The sequence below is a fragment of the Lynx canadensis genome, chromosome D4 (genome assembly GCF_007474595.2).
Source record: "Lynx canadensis isolate LIC74 chromosome D4, mLynCan4.pri.v2, whole genome shotgun sequence".
Taxonomy (NCBI): domain Eukaryota; kingdom Metazoa; phylum Chordata; class Mammalia; order Carnivora; family Felidae; genus Lynx; species Lynx canadensis.
The window spans coordinates 89,618,332-89,632,008 of NC_044315.2; the positions used below are offsets into that span (position 1 = coordinate 89,618,332).

General features: G+C 46.3%; 1 protein-coding gene across 2 annotated transcripts in view; it reads right to left on the bottom strand.

Moving 5' to 3' along the window:
* The window catches only part of MED27 (mediator complex subunit 27), a 201,718-nt gene that overhangs the window by 58,907 nt on the left and 129,134 nt on the right, over positions 1-13,677 (bottom strand). For both annotated transcript variants that reach the window (XM_030292950.1, XM_030292949.1), the window contains exon 4: positions 7,742-7,835. In XM_030292950.1, coding sequence (XP_030148810.1) covers positions 7,742-7,835 — 94 coding nt within the window. The remainder of the gene's footprint in view (positions 1-7,741; positions 7,836-13,677) is intronic.

A 13,677-nucleotide genomic window follows, 5' to 3' on the forward strand; every position in this document is an offset into this window, starting at 1 on the left:
TTGCCATAAACACAGTTTGGACGTTGCAGACCTCCTGAAAGGGTCTCTAGGACCCTTGTGGCTAAACCATAATTTGAGACCAGCTGCTACGAAGAATGGATCTGATTTTTGGAGACAAATGTCTTTTTTTTTTTTTTTTAATTTTTTTTTTCAACGTTTATTTATTTTTGGGACAGAGAGAGACAGAGCATGAACGGGGGAGGGGCAGAGAGAGAGGGAGACACAGAATCGGAAACAGGCTCCAGGCTCTGAGCCATCAGCCCAGAGCCTGACGCGGGGCTCCAACTCACGGACCGCGAGATCGTGACCTGGCTGAAGTCGGACGCTTAACCGACTGCGCCACCCAGGCGCCCCATGGAGACAAATGTCTTTTGGAACCAGGTTTGCTAAAGCAATTTTGATGTCTCCAAAATGAAGAACTATAAAAACAGATTTTTCTTATAAGTCTTATAAAATGGCATTAAAAAAAAAAAAAACACAAGCATTTAACAAAGAATTCCAGTAATATTCTATGCTGTGACAAAAATGTGAAAACACGGGTAGAGTTCCCTAAACCGACCGTTGTCGCATCACAGACTTTAGCTCCAGATGGTCTTCAGACATCTCCAAGGTCAACCAAGGTCATGATCTAAGTCTTCGCACGTCTGGAAAAAATCTGTGTTGCTCCTTTGGAATTCCTGGAGGGGTGTCAATCAGCACAGCCATTCAGGAAAACGCTTTGGCGTTTCCATGGGCAGTCACACGTCCGCACGCCCTACACCGGGCTTTCTCCGCTTTGACACTTTTCATTTGGGGCTGGGCGGCCCCCCTTCGAGGTGGGGGGCTGTCCTGTTCGCTGGAAGACGTCTAGCATCAGGTCAGGGCTCTACCCATAGGATGCCAGTCACACCCGTCCCCTGAACTTGTGACCGTTAAAAAAATGTTTCTAGACTGTGCCAAATGTCCCTTGGGAGGCAAAAGTCACTCTGGCTGAGAACCACTGCCCTAAACCGAGCATTCAGCTCCTAGGAGTAGCTCCGGGCAAAGCTTGGGCCTGTGGGTCCCAAGGAACACGAACAAGAATTGCAGAGCAGACTGTTCAGGGTACAAACACAAAAACCAGAAGCGCATCAGTGACCACTGATCGAAAAATGGTTAACTAAATCAGTATACTTTCATATAATGGAATATTTCATATTAGCAAAATGAATAAGCTATAGCTAAACCAACAATTTGAATCAAATTAAGTAAAAAAAAAAAAAAAATTAAGTCCCTGCAGACAACATATGATATCTTTTAAAAATAATTAAGTACAACAGGCCACATTAAAGAGTACACTAAGAATACACAGTACATGTTAAAGCTTCCCTCATAAAAGGCCAGGGAAGAGAATAATAAACAGGGGAGAGACAAGAGTTCCTTACAGGGCAGGGAACGGGAGGAGATACTCACAGGGTGTACAGACCGCAGACAAATTCTAGCTCTGGGGCTGGGTGGTAGGTTCACACACTAAAGAGATACACGAAGGGGCCACGCCTGGATCAACGATGACAGTGTGCCATGAATCAAGCATTGTGATCAATTCAGTTTTGGACACCTAACGTTAAAGTAAAACTTAAAAGATCCCAGTCCTCCACACAGTCTGTGAGTCTGGTCTACCGCTCCTGTGGTCTCACCTCCTCTGCGGGCGCCCAGCCCTCCGGGCATCCCAGCCTCCTTGGTTTTATCTGAACACACCCACTGTCATCCAGCTAGGGTCTTTGGTACCTGTGCCGCCTCTCCCGGACCCAGCTCAGCACGTCACCCCACTTCCTGCAGGTGTCTACTCACAGAGGGCTACCTGACCCCCAGCCCCACCCCTATGGCACCTCTGTTTCTCTCCAGCCCTGTTCCGCTTCTTTTCCCCTCAGCCTGATCGCCATCTGCCATCAGATTACACAACAACTGGCTGGCGTCCCATCCATTTTCCGTTCTCAACACAGGCTCCGTGAGTGCGGGGACTTGGGTCGGTGCCGAACAGCACCCCCAACCATGTCTTTCTCTCGTGGTGCTCTGAGTATTTACTGAACAAGTGAATGGATGCTTTAGCAACCTAGCTCATAAAACAGCGTGATGCCAAAGCTGGGACTTACCGAACAGCCCGCCTTCACTGGAACTCCAAGGGCTCCACGGGTTGAATACTGTTTCTCAAAACAGTGCTGCACAGATTACCTGAGGCTTGGGTGGGGCACCTGTGAAATGAGGTTCTTGGGCTCTATCCCGGAGCCGCAGAATCAGAATTTCTGTGCTGTCTGCCAGGGATGTGCACTTCTCCCAAAGTATACTGGTGATTCTTGGGCTGACAGAAGTCTGAGGACTACTGAACCCAGTGGAGACGGCAAAGCCCAGGGGACATAAGCAGTTCAGCTGTTCAACAGTCTTTCCTACCGCAAGAGCTTCTGCTAGAGCAAAATGATATAATCTGCCTGAATGGTTTAAAAAAGATGTGTTGTTCAGGGGCACCTGGGTGGCTCAGTCGGTTAAGCGTCTGACTCGGCTCGGGTCATGATCTCACGGTCCGTGAGTTCGAGCCCCGCCTTGGGCTCTGTGCTGACAGCTCGGAGCCTGGAGCCTGCTTCGGATTCTGTGTCTCCCTCCCTCTCTGCTCCTCCCCTACTCATGCTCTGTCTCTCTCTCTCTCAAAAATAAATAAACATTAAAAAAAATTTTTTTTAATAAAAAAGTAAGTAAATAAAAAGATGTGTCGTTCAAATGCAAGGCATGAATATGTTAAAAAATTAAAGGTTAGTTAACGTGTATTTAGAAAGATTGATAAATGAGTCTCATCTCTTGTAAATCGTATACTGTAAATAAAGAGTTACTTACAAAATAACCAGGGTATATTTCAACTATCATGGTTGAGGTTTCATCTTTTTCTTCTTTTCTACGTTTGTATACCTAGCGGATCAGTCAAAAATTGTAGATTAATATTTTAAATGCCAAAAGAAGCCAGCTGCTTGTTCTAGTCTCTGACTCAGTTAAGCTCTTACAATATTTTGACTGTTTGAAGAAAATTAATAATGGGATGTTAGGTGGTAGATTAACTGAAACTAAATATCAACACAGCTAGATTTATTTTTGGATGGCTGAGCTCATCCCTTCAAAGAACGGAAACAGGATTTATTATATCATGAGTTATGAACTTACACAACACCAAAACGGCCCCCTCCACCCCCCAACAGAGCAGAGAGCCAGCCACAGCATATTTCAAGATTATGTAAGAGGCTGAGAGTTTATGTTTCCCATCAGCTAGGACTTGGCATTTACAGGATGCAGTCAATTACCTAAGGCTCACGAAGACGAAGGAAGTTAAGACAATAATGGGAGTCAAACTAGTACCAATGCTCACTGCTCCTCCCTTGAGCAGAAGGTCCCCCCCTGCAGCCAATGCAAGCAAACGGATACATACAGAAAAGAAAGATGCTCTTATCGGTCGCTCCCGCATCTATTCGGCAAACACTCCCCGAGCACCCCACCTGTCCTGCCTTCCCTCCTCCAGCCCCACCTGATATGCACGCACTATCTGGGGGTCCACACGTGTGACTGGGTGTGTCGAACACAGTGCCCAGGCGGAAGGCGATCGCTCCTGACGTTTCTGATGGGCTCTAGAGCCCCGATGCTTCCAGCCAACACAGAAAGGCTGGTTTCACTTCTGATGTGCCAAATTGACCCCAATCACCTGAAAAAGTGCCAATCCTATACTCTCCGGTTTCTCTTTTCCCCTTCTAGACTGTGAAGAAAACTTGATGATAGACCGTGGTTCCCCATTACAGATCTCTGTACATCTAAGGCACTTGGCTGCCTTTTAGCAGCGAATGCTTGGTGAAGGGGGAAACCCATACGGGATCACCACACCTGCCTTTTGTTCACAGAATCCCCTGGAGTTCAATGACTTTATGCCATTTTCCTGTGCGCGTGCACAAAAATATCGCCACCGCGCCCCCCCCCCCCCCCCCCCGTACTCACACACCCAAACCGGAAGAGATCTGTAACAACAAGATCGGCACAACAGGCAATCACGGAAGAGAGGCCATTTAACTGGAGCTGTTTCTGGACCCCCCTTGTACGCCAGTGTGGGCACCGTGCCGCTGCGTCTTACGACTCAAGTGGCCCTGAGGAGAGAGCTGTCTGCTCTACTGTTCTCAGTGCTCCCCTTCCTCCTCCAGACAGAGGCCAGCACTGGCTCCAGAGCTTGGGTTCAACATCCACATTTATAATGCTCAGGCGACTATTGTTTAGAAAGCACCACTGGAAACAACCCAAACACACACAGAGAAAGAATACAACATACCTAGTCACAGAAGGGACTGCTACCTAGCAATGAAGATGGTCAAACTACCAGATCCGACCACCAACATGGATACGTCTCAGAAACCACACACACACACACACACACACACACACACACACACACACACACAGGAAAGGAATACACAGTATGACGCTATTTTTATAAAGTTCAGAATGCTTCAACCAAACTAATTTGTACATTACCTAGGAATGCATGCCCACATGGTAAACTGCATTTAAAAAGGAAGAGAAGAGGAGGATTACCAGGATAGTGGTGACTCTGGATGGAGAGGCAGGGACTGGGGAGGGGCACACACTGGTGAGGCTGTGCTTCTTAAACCGACTGGGGAGCGCCTGGGCTTATCCCTACGCTTTAGAACTGGCACACACGTTACACACATTCGTTTGTATGTAGCAAATTACAGAATAAAAAACCTTTCAGAAGAAATGATCAGCTCAACGCCTGGCGACCCAAACCTTACCTGCCACCATCAGGAGCTGTCAGCGACGGGAGGAGAAAGGCACCCGGAGACTTGGGAGTGGTGTCCTGGCTGTGGGGCCCAGGAGAACCTCCTGTCCCCGGCTTTCTCACTTGTGACAAGAAAACCAAGTGGACACTGACCTTCCCGGCCCTGCCTCTCTCTCCCTGGGGAATCATCGCCTCCGGCCCGCGCAGTTCCCGGGGGTCATCACGGGAGGGGGAGCGACCGCAGGGAAGCCTGGCCGGAGTGCTCGCCCAGGGTGCAGGAGCACAGGCATGGGATGGAAGGCTGGGGACACTGAAGCATCTGGGCCAGAGGGTCCTCAGAGGACCATCATCCTGCTCTGGACACCCCCGGGACGCCCCGGTGTCTGTCCCTCCTGGCAGAGCAGCTCTACCTTCGCGTGTGGGAGCATCTGGCATCATCAGAAAGCAAACAACACCAAAAACGAACCCTTTTCTTGCTTGAGGGAATCAGAGCGGGTTTCTGTCGACTGCACTCAAGGAAGTCTGGCCGACTCAGGAGGACGTGTCATTTTATTCAAAGGCGCCGGGGCACTTCGGGCCTTGGCCGAGGTAGGGAAGAGGAGAGGTCAGCAGAGACGGCTCGCGTGCGTCCTGTTCACCGGCCGAGAGCATCTTGCCCTGTCAGCCTCGCTCGCCTCCCAAAGCTTTCCAGCACAAGCTGTACATCAGATGCGTACACCCCATTCCAGACGAATCTCCAGGAAAACCACACTTTCAACTCTCGCCTGGCCCTCCTGCCCACAGTGCAGGTCCCACACGTTCTCTGCGGAAGACACAGGAGCGGCTGAACGGCAAGGGCACTGGAGGAGCCGCCGGTCTCGCTCCTGTGCCAGGTGAGAACCCCCTTCGTCTCAGACAGGGCGTCTGTGCAGCAGCAGCAAATGGCCTGGAGGCCTGCAATCTAATAAAACGCCATCGTGTAAAAGCAAAAACCAAATGAGACAATTACGTTAAAAGTGTGACTTGCCACCCAGCAATGGGATTCCGAATCCCATCTCTCACTGCCCTTCCTGTCAAGACGCACCGCCTTCTGTGAATTCCTGCGTCACCTCGGGAAGGTAACAGCTAGCTGGCTGGATGCGTATCGTACTCCGAATGAGCCACGCCTGGGGATAAAAATGTGCACATAAAACCGGGTGTAAAACGGGGTTCTTCCCCTGAACCGAGCCCCTAACTCTCTCATCGGCCTGTTAAAACAGCAGCCCCACGGGAAAGGAGATGGGGCTGACGGGTCATCGGAAATAAAAGCTGCTTTCTCGGGTGGAAGTAACTCTAATATCCTAGACTTGTTTACCTGTGATCCTGTTCTCTCTGTCCATCCCCCTCGATGCCAAATCCCTGCCTCCATCATGAAATGAAAGCTCAATGGCCCAGAGATAATCTGAACAAACCTATTTCACTGGGGACATTCTCATTTTTATCTTCGTTAACTCCGTGGTCCCTGTCAAGTATGCTGAAAGCAGGATTTATGCTTTAGCTGCTGGGTGGAGAGGATCTTAAAATTTAGACAACTTGTACATTTAACTGAGGCAGAAGATATTACAGGTTTTGTAGACAGATACAAACTGTTTTCTTTTTCTAGTAAAAGAAAACCGTTATCACCTCAATCACTGTATTTTTTAACTGAAAGAATTTTATAGTACGATACCCTGGTGAAGTTCACTAATTTTTTCTCACAAACGAAACAACACGCATTTATTTCATAAGCCCACATCTCTTAAGAGAAAAAAACACGCGCGCACACACGCGCGCGCGCGCGCACACACACACACACACACACACACACACACACAGTAAGCCTGTTCTCAGGTGAATGGCTAGGGTGAACAGTGGCTCATCCTGGGTGACTGGCTCTTCATAAAAATCTGCAAAAGTCAGAAATGCTAACGTATGGGGAGTTCACACGACGCCCCAGAGCAGCAGCAACTGACAAGACACGAAAAACACTCCATCCTGAATCCCATCTCCCTGATGCCTACAGAACACCATCACTCTGATTCAATTAATTCTACTTTTTTTTTAAATGTTGATTTATTTACTTTAGAGAAACAGAGAGAGGGAGAGAGAATGAGCGGGGGAGGGGCAGAGAGAGAGGATCCCGAGCAGACTCCTCGCTCAGCACAGAGCTGGACAGCGGGCTCGGTCTCCTGACTGTGGGATCGTGACCTGAGCCGAAATCAAGAGTCGGACGCTCAGCCGACTGAGCCACCCAGGTGCCCCAATTCTGCTTTCTGTAAAATGTGGTGGCTCCTCAAAACCTGTGTTCAGAGAAGTGTTCTTCAAGCACCCGTCATCACACAGACGATTAGGAGAGCTCCACATCACTGAGGTCTCTGTCTTTCTAATTAAGTACAACTCAGCATTTGTGTTCTGTTCTATTTCCTGAGCACACAGGTCTTTGGTGAATTCAAGAGGACACAAACATCGGTGGTGCAGTTATGAGGCACACGTGCTCAGAGCAACTCGAAACCAGAAACGCCCAAATTAGAAATCATCAGCGGTAAGGTCTCAGAACACATTTTTCAAATACATAATGGATTTTATAAGTGATTTTCCACAGAACCTGGTTCTGTTTTAAGGTGGTGTTTTCCTGAGAAGGCTCCAATAGCTGGGCATTTCTCTGGTCTTTGGACAACATGAAACAGATTCACCAAAACATCATGGACTGACTCACAGGTGACATGGTCCTTCAGGATATTTCCTCTCTGGTTAATACTTAGATGGGCTCTGCAATTTCATTCAAAAGCAAAGTTTCAATGTGCAAAATTTCTAAACTGCAGAATGCCAGTGAACAGAGATACGCCATTCACCATCAAACTGGGATTTAACCTCCATTTTCTAGATCCTACGACACAGAACCAGAGACCTAACCTTGAGGCCAGTCTTCTTCTACGTGGCCCTACGGATAGGTCCGGTAGAACTTACCAGAAGCATTGCTGATGTTCCATTGGGCCTGGATAAGTGGATGGACATTTCAGGAAACATCCTGTCGATGCGGCTAATCACATCATCAACATACCTACGTGGGAAAAAGAAGTGCACACGTATGAACCGGAAACTTAGTCAAAGAAACGCACATCTACGAGGTACTAAAGACTTCTCGCTCCCATTTGCTAATCAGTGCAATAGAGTCGAGGAGGCAAATGGCATTTACAAGTTCTTTTTACAGAAAGTACTGCTCCCTTGTTCCTCCTTGTGCCTTTCAGGGCCAACCAGTTCTCAGTGAATTCTTCTGGCATTTACCTCTGTATTTCCACACGACACGTTTTTAACGCCAGTTCTTGCTTTCTCATTTCATTTTTTTTTTAAGTTTTTATTTAAATTCTAGTTAGTTAACGTACGGCGTAATGTTAGTTTCGGGTGTACAATACAGTGATTCGACACTTCCATGCATCACCCAGTGCTCATCACGACAAGTGCGCTCCCTAATCCCCGTCACATGTTTAACCCATCCCCCCACCCAACCTCCCACTGGTCACTATCCGTTTGTTCGCTACAGAGTTTAAGGGTCTGTTTCTTGGTTTGCCTTTCACTCTTTTCTGCTTTTTGAACCCCCTTTGCTCATTTGTTTTGTTTCTTAAATTCCACATAAGTGAAATCATATAATATTTGTCTTTCTCTGATTTATTTCACTCAGCATAATACTCTCCAGCTCCATCCATGTCATTGCAAATGGCAAGATTTCATTCTTTTTATGGCTGGGTAATATTCCACTGTGTATGTATATACACCACTTATATAACTTAATCCACTCATCAACTGAGAGACACTCAGGCTGTTTCCATAATTGGGCTACTGTAAATAATGCTGCTATAAACATTGGGAGGCATGTATCCCTTTGAATTAGCACTACTGTATTCTTTAGGTAAATACCCAGTAGTGCGATTGCTGGGTGCTCTGTATTTAATTTTTTGAGCTGCCTCCATACCGTTTTCCACAGTGTCTCCACCAGTTTGCATTTCCATCAACAGTGCAAGACGGTTCCCCTTTCTCCACATCCTCGCCAAACTTGTTGTTTCTTGTCTTGTTGATTTTAACCATTCTGACAGGTGCGAGGGGGATACCGCACTGATTTGCATTTCTCTGATGATAAGTCACGTTGAGCATGTTTTCGTGTGTCTGTTGGCCACCTGTACGTCTTCTTTGGAAAAATGTCTATTTATGCCTTCTGCCCATTTTTAAATTGGATTATTCCTTTTTGAAGTGTTGAGTTTTGTAAGTTCTTTGTAGATTTTGGATACTAACCCTTTATCAGATATGTCATTTGCAAATATCTTCTCCCATTCTGCCTTTCAGTTTTGTTGATTTTTTTTTTTTTTCACTGTGCAGAAGCTCTTTATTTTGATGTAGTCCCAATAGTTTATTCTTGCTTTCCTTTGCTTCAGGAGGCCTATCTAGAAAAAAGTTGTTACGGCCAATGTCAGAGAAGTTACTGACTGCTTTCTTCAAGGACGTTTATGGTTTCAGGTCTCACATTTAGGTCTTTAATCCATTTTGAATTTATTTTTGTGTATGGTGAAAGAGAACGGTCCAGTTTCATTCTTTTGAATGTGGCTGTCCAGTTTTTCCAACACCATTTGTGGAAGAGTCTCTTTCCTACTGGATATTTTTTCCTGCTCTGTCGAAGACTTATTATATAGTTACAGGTTCATTTCTGGATTCCTACGCTGTCCCACTGGTCTGCATGCCTAGTTTTGTACCAGCACCATACTGTTTTGATGACTAATGCTCCGTAATATGACTTGAAGTCCGCAATTGTGACGCTTCCAGCTTTGCTTTTCTTCTTCAAGATTGCTTTGGCTCTTTGGGGTCTTCTGTGTTTCCAGACAAAGTTTAGGATTGTTGGTTCTACTTCTGTGAAAAAGGCTGTCGGTATTTTGATAGGGGATTGATTAAATGTGGACCGTTTGGGGTAGTACTGACATTCTAACAATATCTGTCCTTCCAATCCATGAGCATGGAATGTCTTTCCATTTCTTTGTGTCCTCCTCAATTTCTTTCATCATCGGCTTGTAGTTTTCAGAGTCCAAGCTTTCACCTCTTTGGTCATCTTCACTCCCGGGTATCTTACTCCCTCTCTGGTGCAATTGTGGATGGGACTGAATCCTTAATTTCTCTTTTTGCTGCTCGGTTATTTGTGTACTGAAGTTCAACAGATTTCTGTACGCTGACTTTGTATCTTGAGACTTTACTAATTTATCAGTTCTAGCAGTTTTTTGGTGGTCTTTTGGGATTTCTATCTACAGTATCATGTCATCTGCAAATAGTGAAAGTTTTTTCTTCCTTGCCAACCTGGATGCCTTTTATTTATGTTGTCTGATTGCTGTGGCTAGGATGCGTTTTCATTTTAACGTGTGACCTCGTGACTTTCTTCCCTAGGAGATCAGAATTTAGCTCTGTCACCACGCTGGCCGCTGGGCTCCAACACGGAAGCCCTTCCTTCTGCCTTCTAGTCCTGTCACTGTTCGTCTCTAGCAGCCTCGCCGTCCCGTTTGGCTTCTCACTTCAATCACCTGAATAACTAATTCCCTGTATCAAATTCCCTCTGGTTTTTTTTAATTAATTAATTTATTTATTTATTTATTTATTTATTTATTTATTTATTTTCAACGTTTTATTTATTCTTGGGACAGAGAGAGACAGAGCATGAACGGGGGAGGGGCAGAGAGAGAGGGAGACGCAGAATCGGAAGCAGGCTCCAGGCTCCGAGCCATCAGCCCAGAGCCCGACGCGGGGCTCGAACTCCCGGACCGCGAGATCGTGACCTGGCTGAAGTCGGACGCTTAACCGACTGCGCCACCCAGGCGCCCCAAATTCCCTCTGTTTTAAATACCTGAGTTCCTGTTTTCCTGGTTGGTTCTAATTAATTCAAGTTCACATCGTAATTTCTGCTTAAATCGGTATTTTGCATGTACATTCTAAAATCTCTTTATATATTTTAAGTAGCTGAGCCACACATGACTCGTGAGTACATTTATTTACTTGTACGACTTTCTGTTTTGCTTTAATTTTCACTTGGTTAGTTTTCTATGTCTACTACAGTTTTATCCCGGAACTCTCTGACTCTAAAACTTCTCTCACTACAGTCAGACATAACAGGCAATCTGTCAGTTCCATTTTTCCTGGAGACATTCCTCTGCAAGAGTCTTCTCCTCTCCTAGCCCAAATGGAACTTAACCCTCTTACGGTTTAATAATCGTTGAGTTTCGTAATCACTGATATTCAGTACTTAGCATGGTGCCTGGCACATATTAAGGACTCGAAAATTACAAATACTCTTACTGGTACCTCACGGGCCTGCTCTGCAAAATGCTTCTCTTAGCAGGATGAACTCTCCCCTCCGGTGGAACTCTCCCCTCCGTGCCAACCCACAGTATCAACAGAGCTGGGTCTGGCTTACATCCTTTGAGGATAAAATCATACCAATGTTTGTGCTCACCACCAATCACACTGGATACAAAGGGGATGTATAATACAATAGCTGAGATGCAAAACTATCTATTAAGGATTCTGCATTGGATTTCATATCCATTGGATATGACAAATTAAATTACATGTCCATTAGATCAGGCACATATAAAAGCTACATCCTCTTGGGGGAAGAGGGAGATTAACTCTCCACTCACAATGTGGAAAGATTTTAGTTCAAAACCGGGGGCTCACGAAAGATAGACGACATTAAGCCATTTGTTAAAAAGGGAACACCAATGGGGGCGCCTGGGTGGCTCAGTCGGTTAAGCGTCCGACTTCGGCTCAGATCGAGATCTCATGGGTTGTGGGTTCAGGTCCCGCATGAGGCTCTGCGCTGACGGTGCAGAGCCTGCTTAGGATTCTCTCTCTCTCTCTCTCTCTCTCTCTCTCTCTCTGCCCCTCCCCAGCTCGCCCTGCTCTCGCTCTCAAAACAAATAAATAAACTTAAAAAAAAAAAAAGTGAACACCAATGTATCAGTTATGAAAGTTGGGGAGTAATAGTACTGATGAACCTATCAGGTTTCCTTAGAGAATGCCCTGCAGTTTCAGACTTGGAGCTGAAGAAGGGAGAAAAAACCAAGGGGGCCCAGTGGTAAACAACAAGGATAGTAAGCAGACTGGACCAGAGAAGTGCGAGAAGAGAGGGTGCAGACGTCTAGGAACTCAGTACCCAACAGCCCTCTCCCACCTCTGGAAAGGACCAGAAGATGAGGGCAAGGCCTTAAAAAGTGAACTGGCTCAGAGACAACAAGAGGTATTTCTTAAAAGCGAGGCCCCATTCTGTTCCTTTTTTTTTTTTTTTTTTAAGATTTTATTTTTTTAAAGTAATCTCTACACCCAATGTGGGGCTCGAACTCATGACCCCAAAGGACCAAGAGCTGCATGTTCTACCGACTCAGCTAGCCATGGGCCTTCCCCCCATATTCCGTTGATTTAAAATGGGCGAGGAAACAACCTTTCCTGGATGGTAAGGAACAGACCAAGACACCGCACATCATCTCCCACAGCCCCCCTCTAGATTAACAGCTTCATGATACAACCTTGACTCTGAGCCACAAATAGGTAAAAAGAGGAAGAAAGGAGGAAGCTAACTCATGTTTCATCACTGCCTGATGCCTGATGTTGAAACGGCAGAAGACACCTGGCAAACTTCATGTCAAAAGTCTACACCAAGACGCTGGAAACATTTCTGCATTTACATACTTCTCGAAATCTGTGTGCGTAGTCTAAACCCAATTATTTCAGACTCAGCAGGAAGCAAAAATCCACTGTCCTGTGTGATTGGAGGTCATTGCTAAGTATATGCTAATGGAGAGGGGGGTGGGCAGTGTCTTTGGAACCAATCCTCAATCAATAACCATCATAGCTCTGGACAGAAGAATGCAAATGAGTATATGGGACATCAGTACAAAGGTAACATCATAATTTGCTCTCCCTTGTACCTTTCACCTTGAAGGTTTCAAGACGCTTTCTGGAAGACTTGTCTCTTTAGGCTAGAGAAATAGGGGGCGAGTAGGTCACGTGATGATGCCAGAAACCAAGTTCAGCGTGTGGATTTTCAGGATCCCACGCCAACTACCTGGCTGTGCTTGCTTTTAGTGAGGGCCAGAGTTCTACACAGGCAGACGACAAATGTCCCCTGCCATTTCTGGATTCCCTTATGCGGGAGACCTGTCAACTCAGGAAGGTAGTGAGGTGTGGGGCAGCATTTTTGGTGTCCTCCCCAAGCAGTGGTCTCAGATAAAGCTCAGCAAACTCAATCCAAAGATTTTAGTAGGAGTCAAAAATGAACCTCAAGGAGACTGTTTTCCACTCACACGCCTAGCATAAAGGAGATGCAAATTTTCTTTTCACAGGTGACATTATGTGTTTGCCAAAAAGAGGAAGAGAGAAAGTCAGCTGCGTTTTTAACTGAGGAAAACAATGTCTAAATCCTAGAAGCAAAAATCAAAACATTTCACTTTCAGATACACCCAACCTTTAAGACGCAAATCCACCGCTAGTAACTTGACAGAAATCAGGAAAGCTAGGAACGTCAAATTAAAAAGCTAGAGACAAAATGTCGCTTTCCTCCCGCCGTGGGTGGGGGTCGGCATGGGGGGGGGGGGTCCTCGTCGCGCTGCCGTGAGCCCATCAGCGTCTGCGCAGAGCTCGGCAACACGTCGTGCCCCCCTTTGAGTGCAGGGCTGAGGACAGGTAGGAACAGCGTGCTCTCCTCCTACACGGCCACCATATGCTCCACTCCATTCTGTGGCAGGATCAAGTTCCTTTAATTTCTACCTTCGGAATATAGGCAAACAAGCAGTAGCGCAGCAGCGGTGACTACTTTGCACTTGAGCAGACGCGGCGCGGAAAGACGTTAATTTAGTGCCAAATTGAGCAGTGAGTCA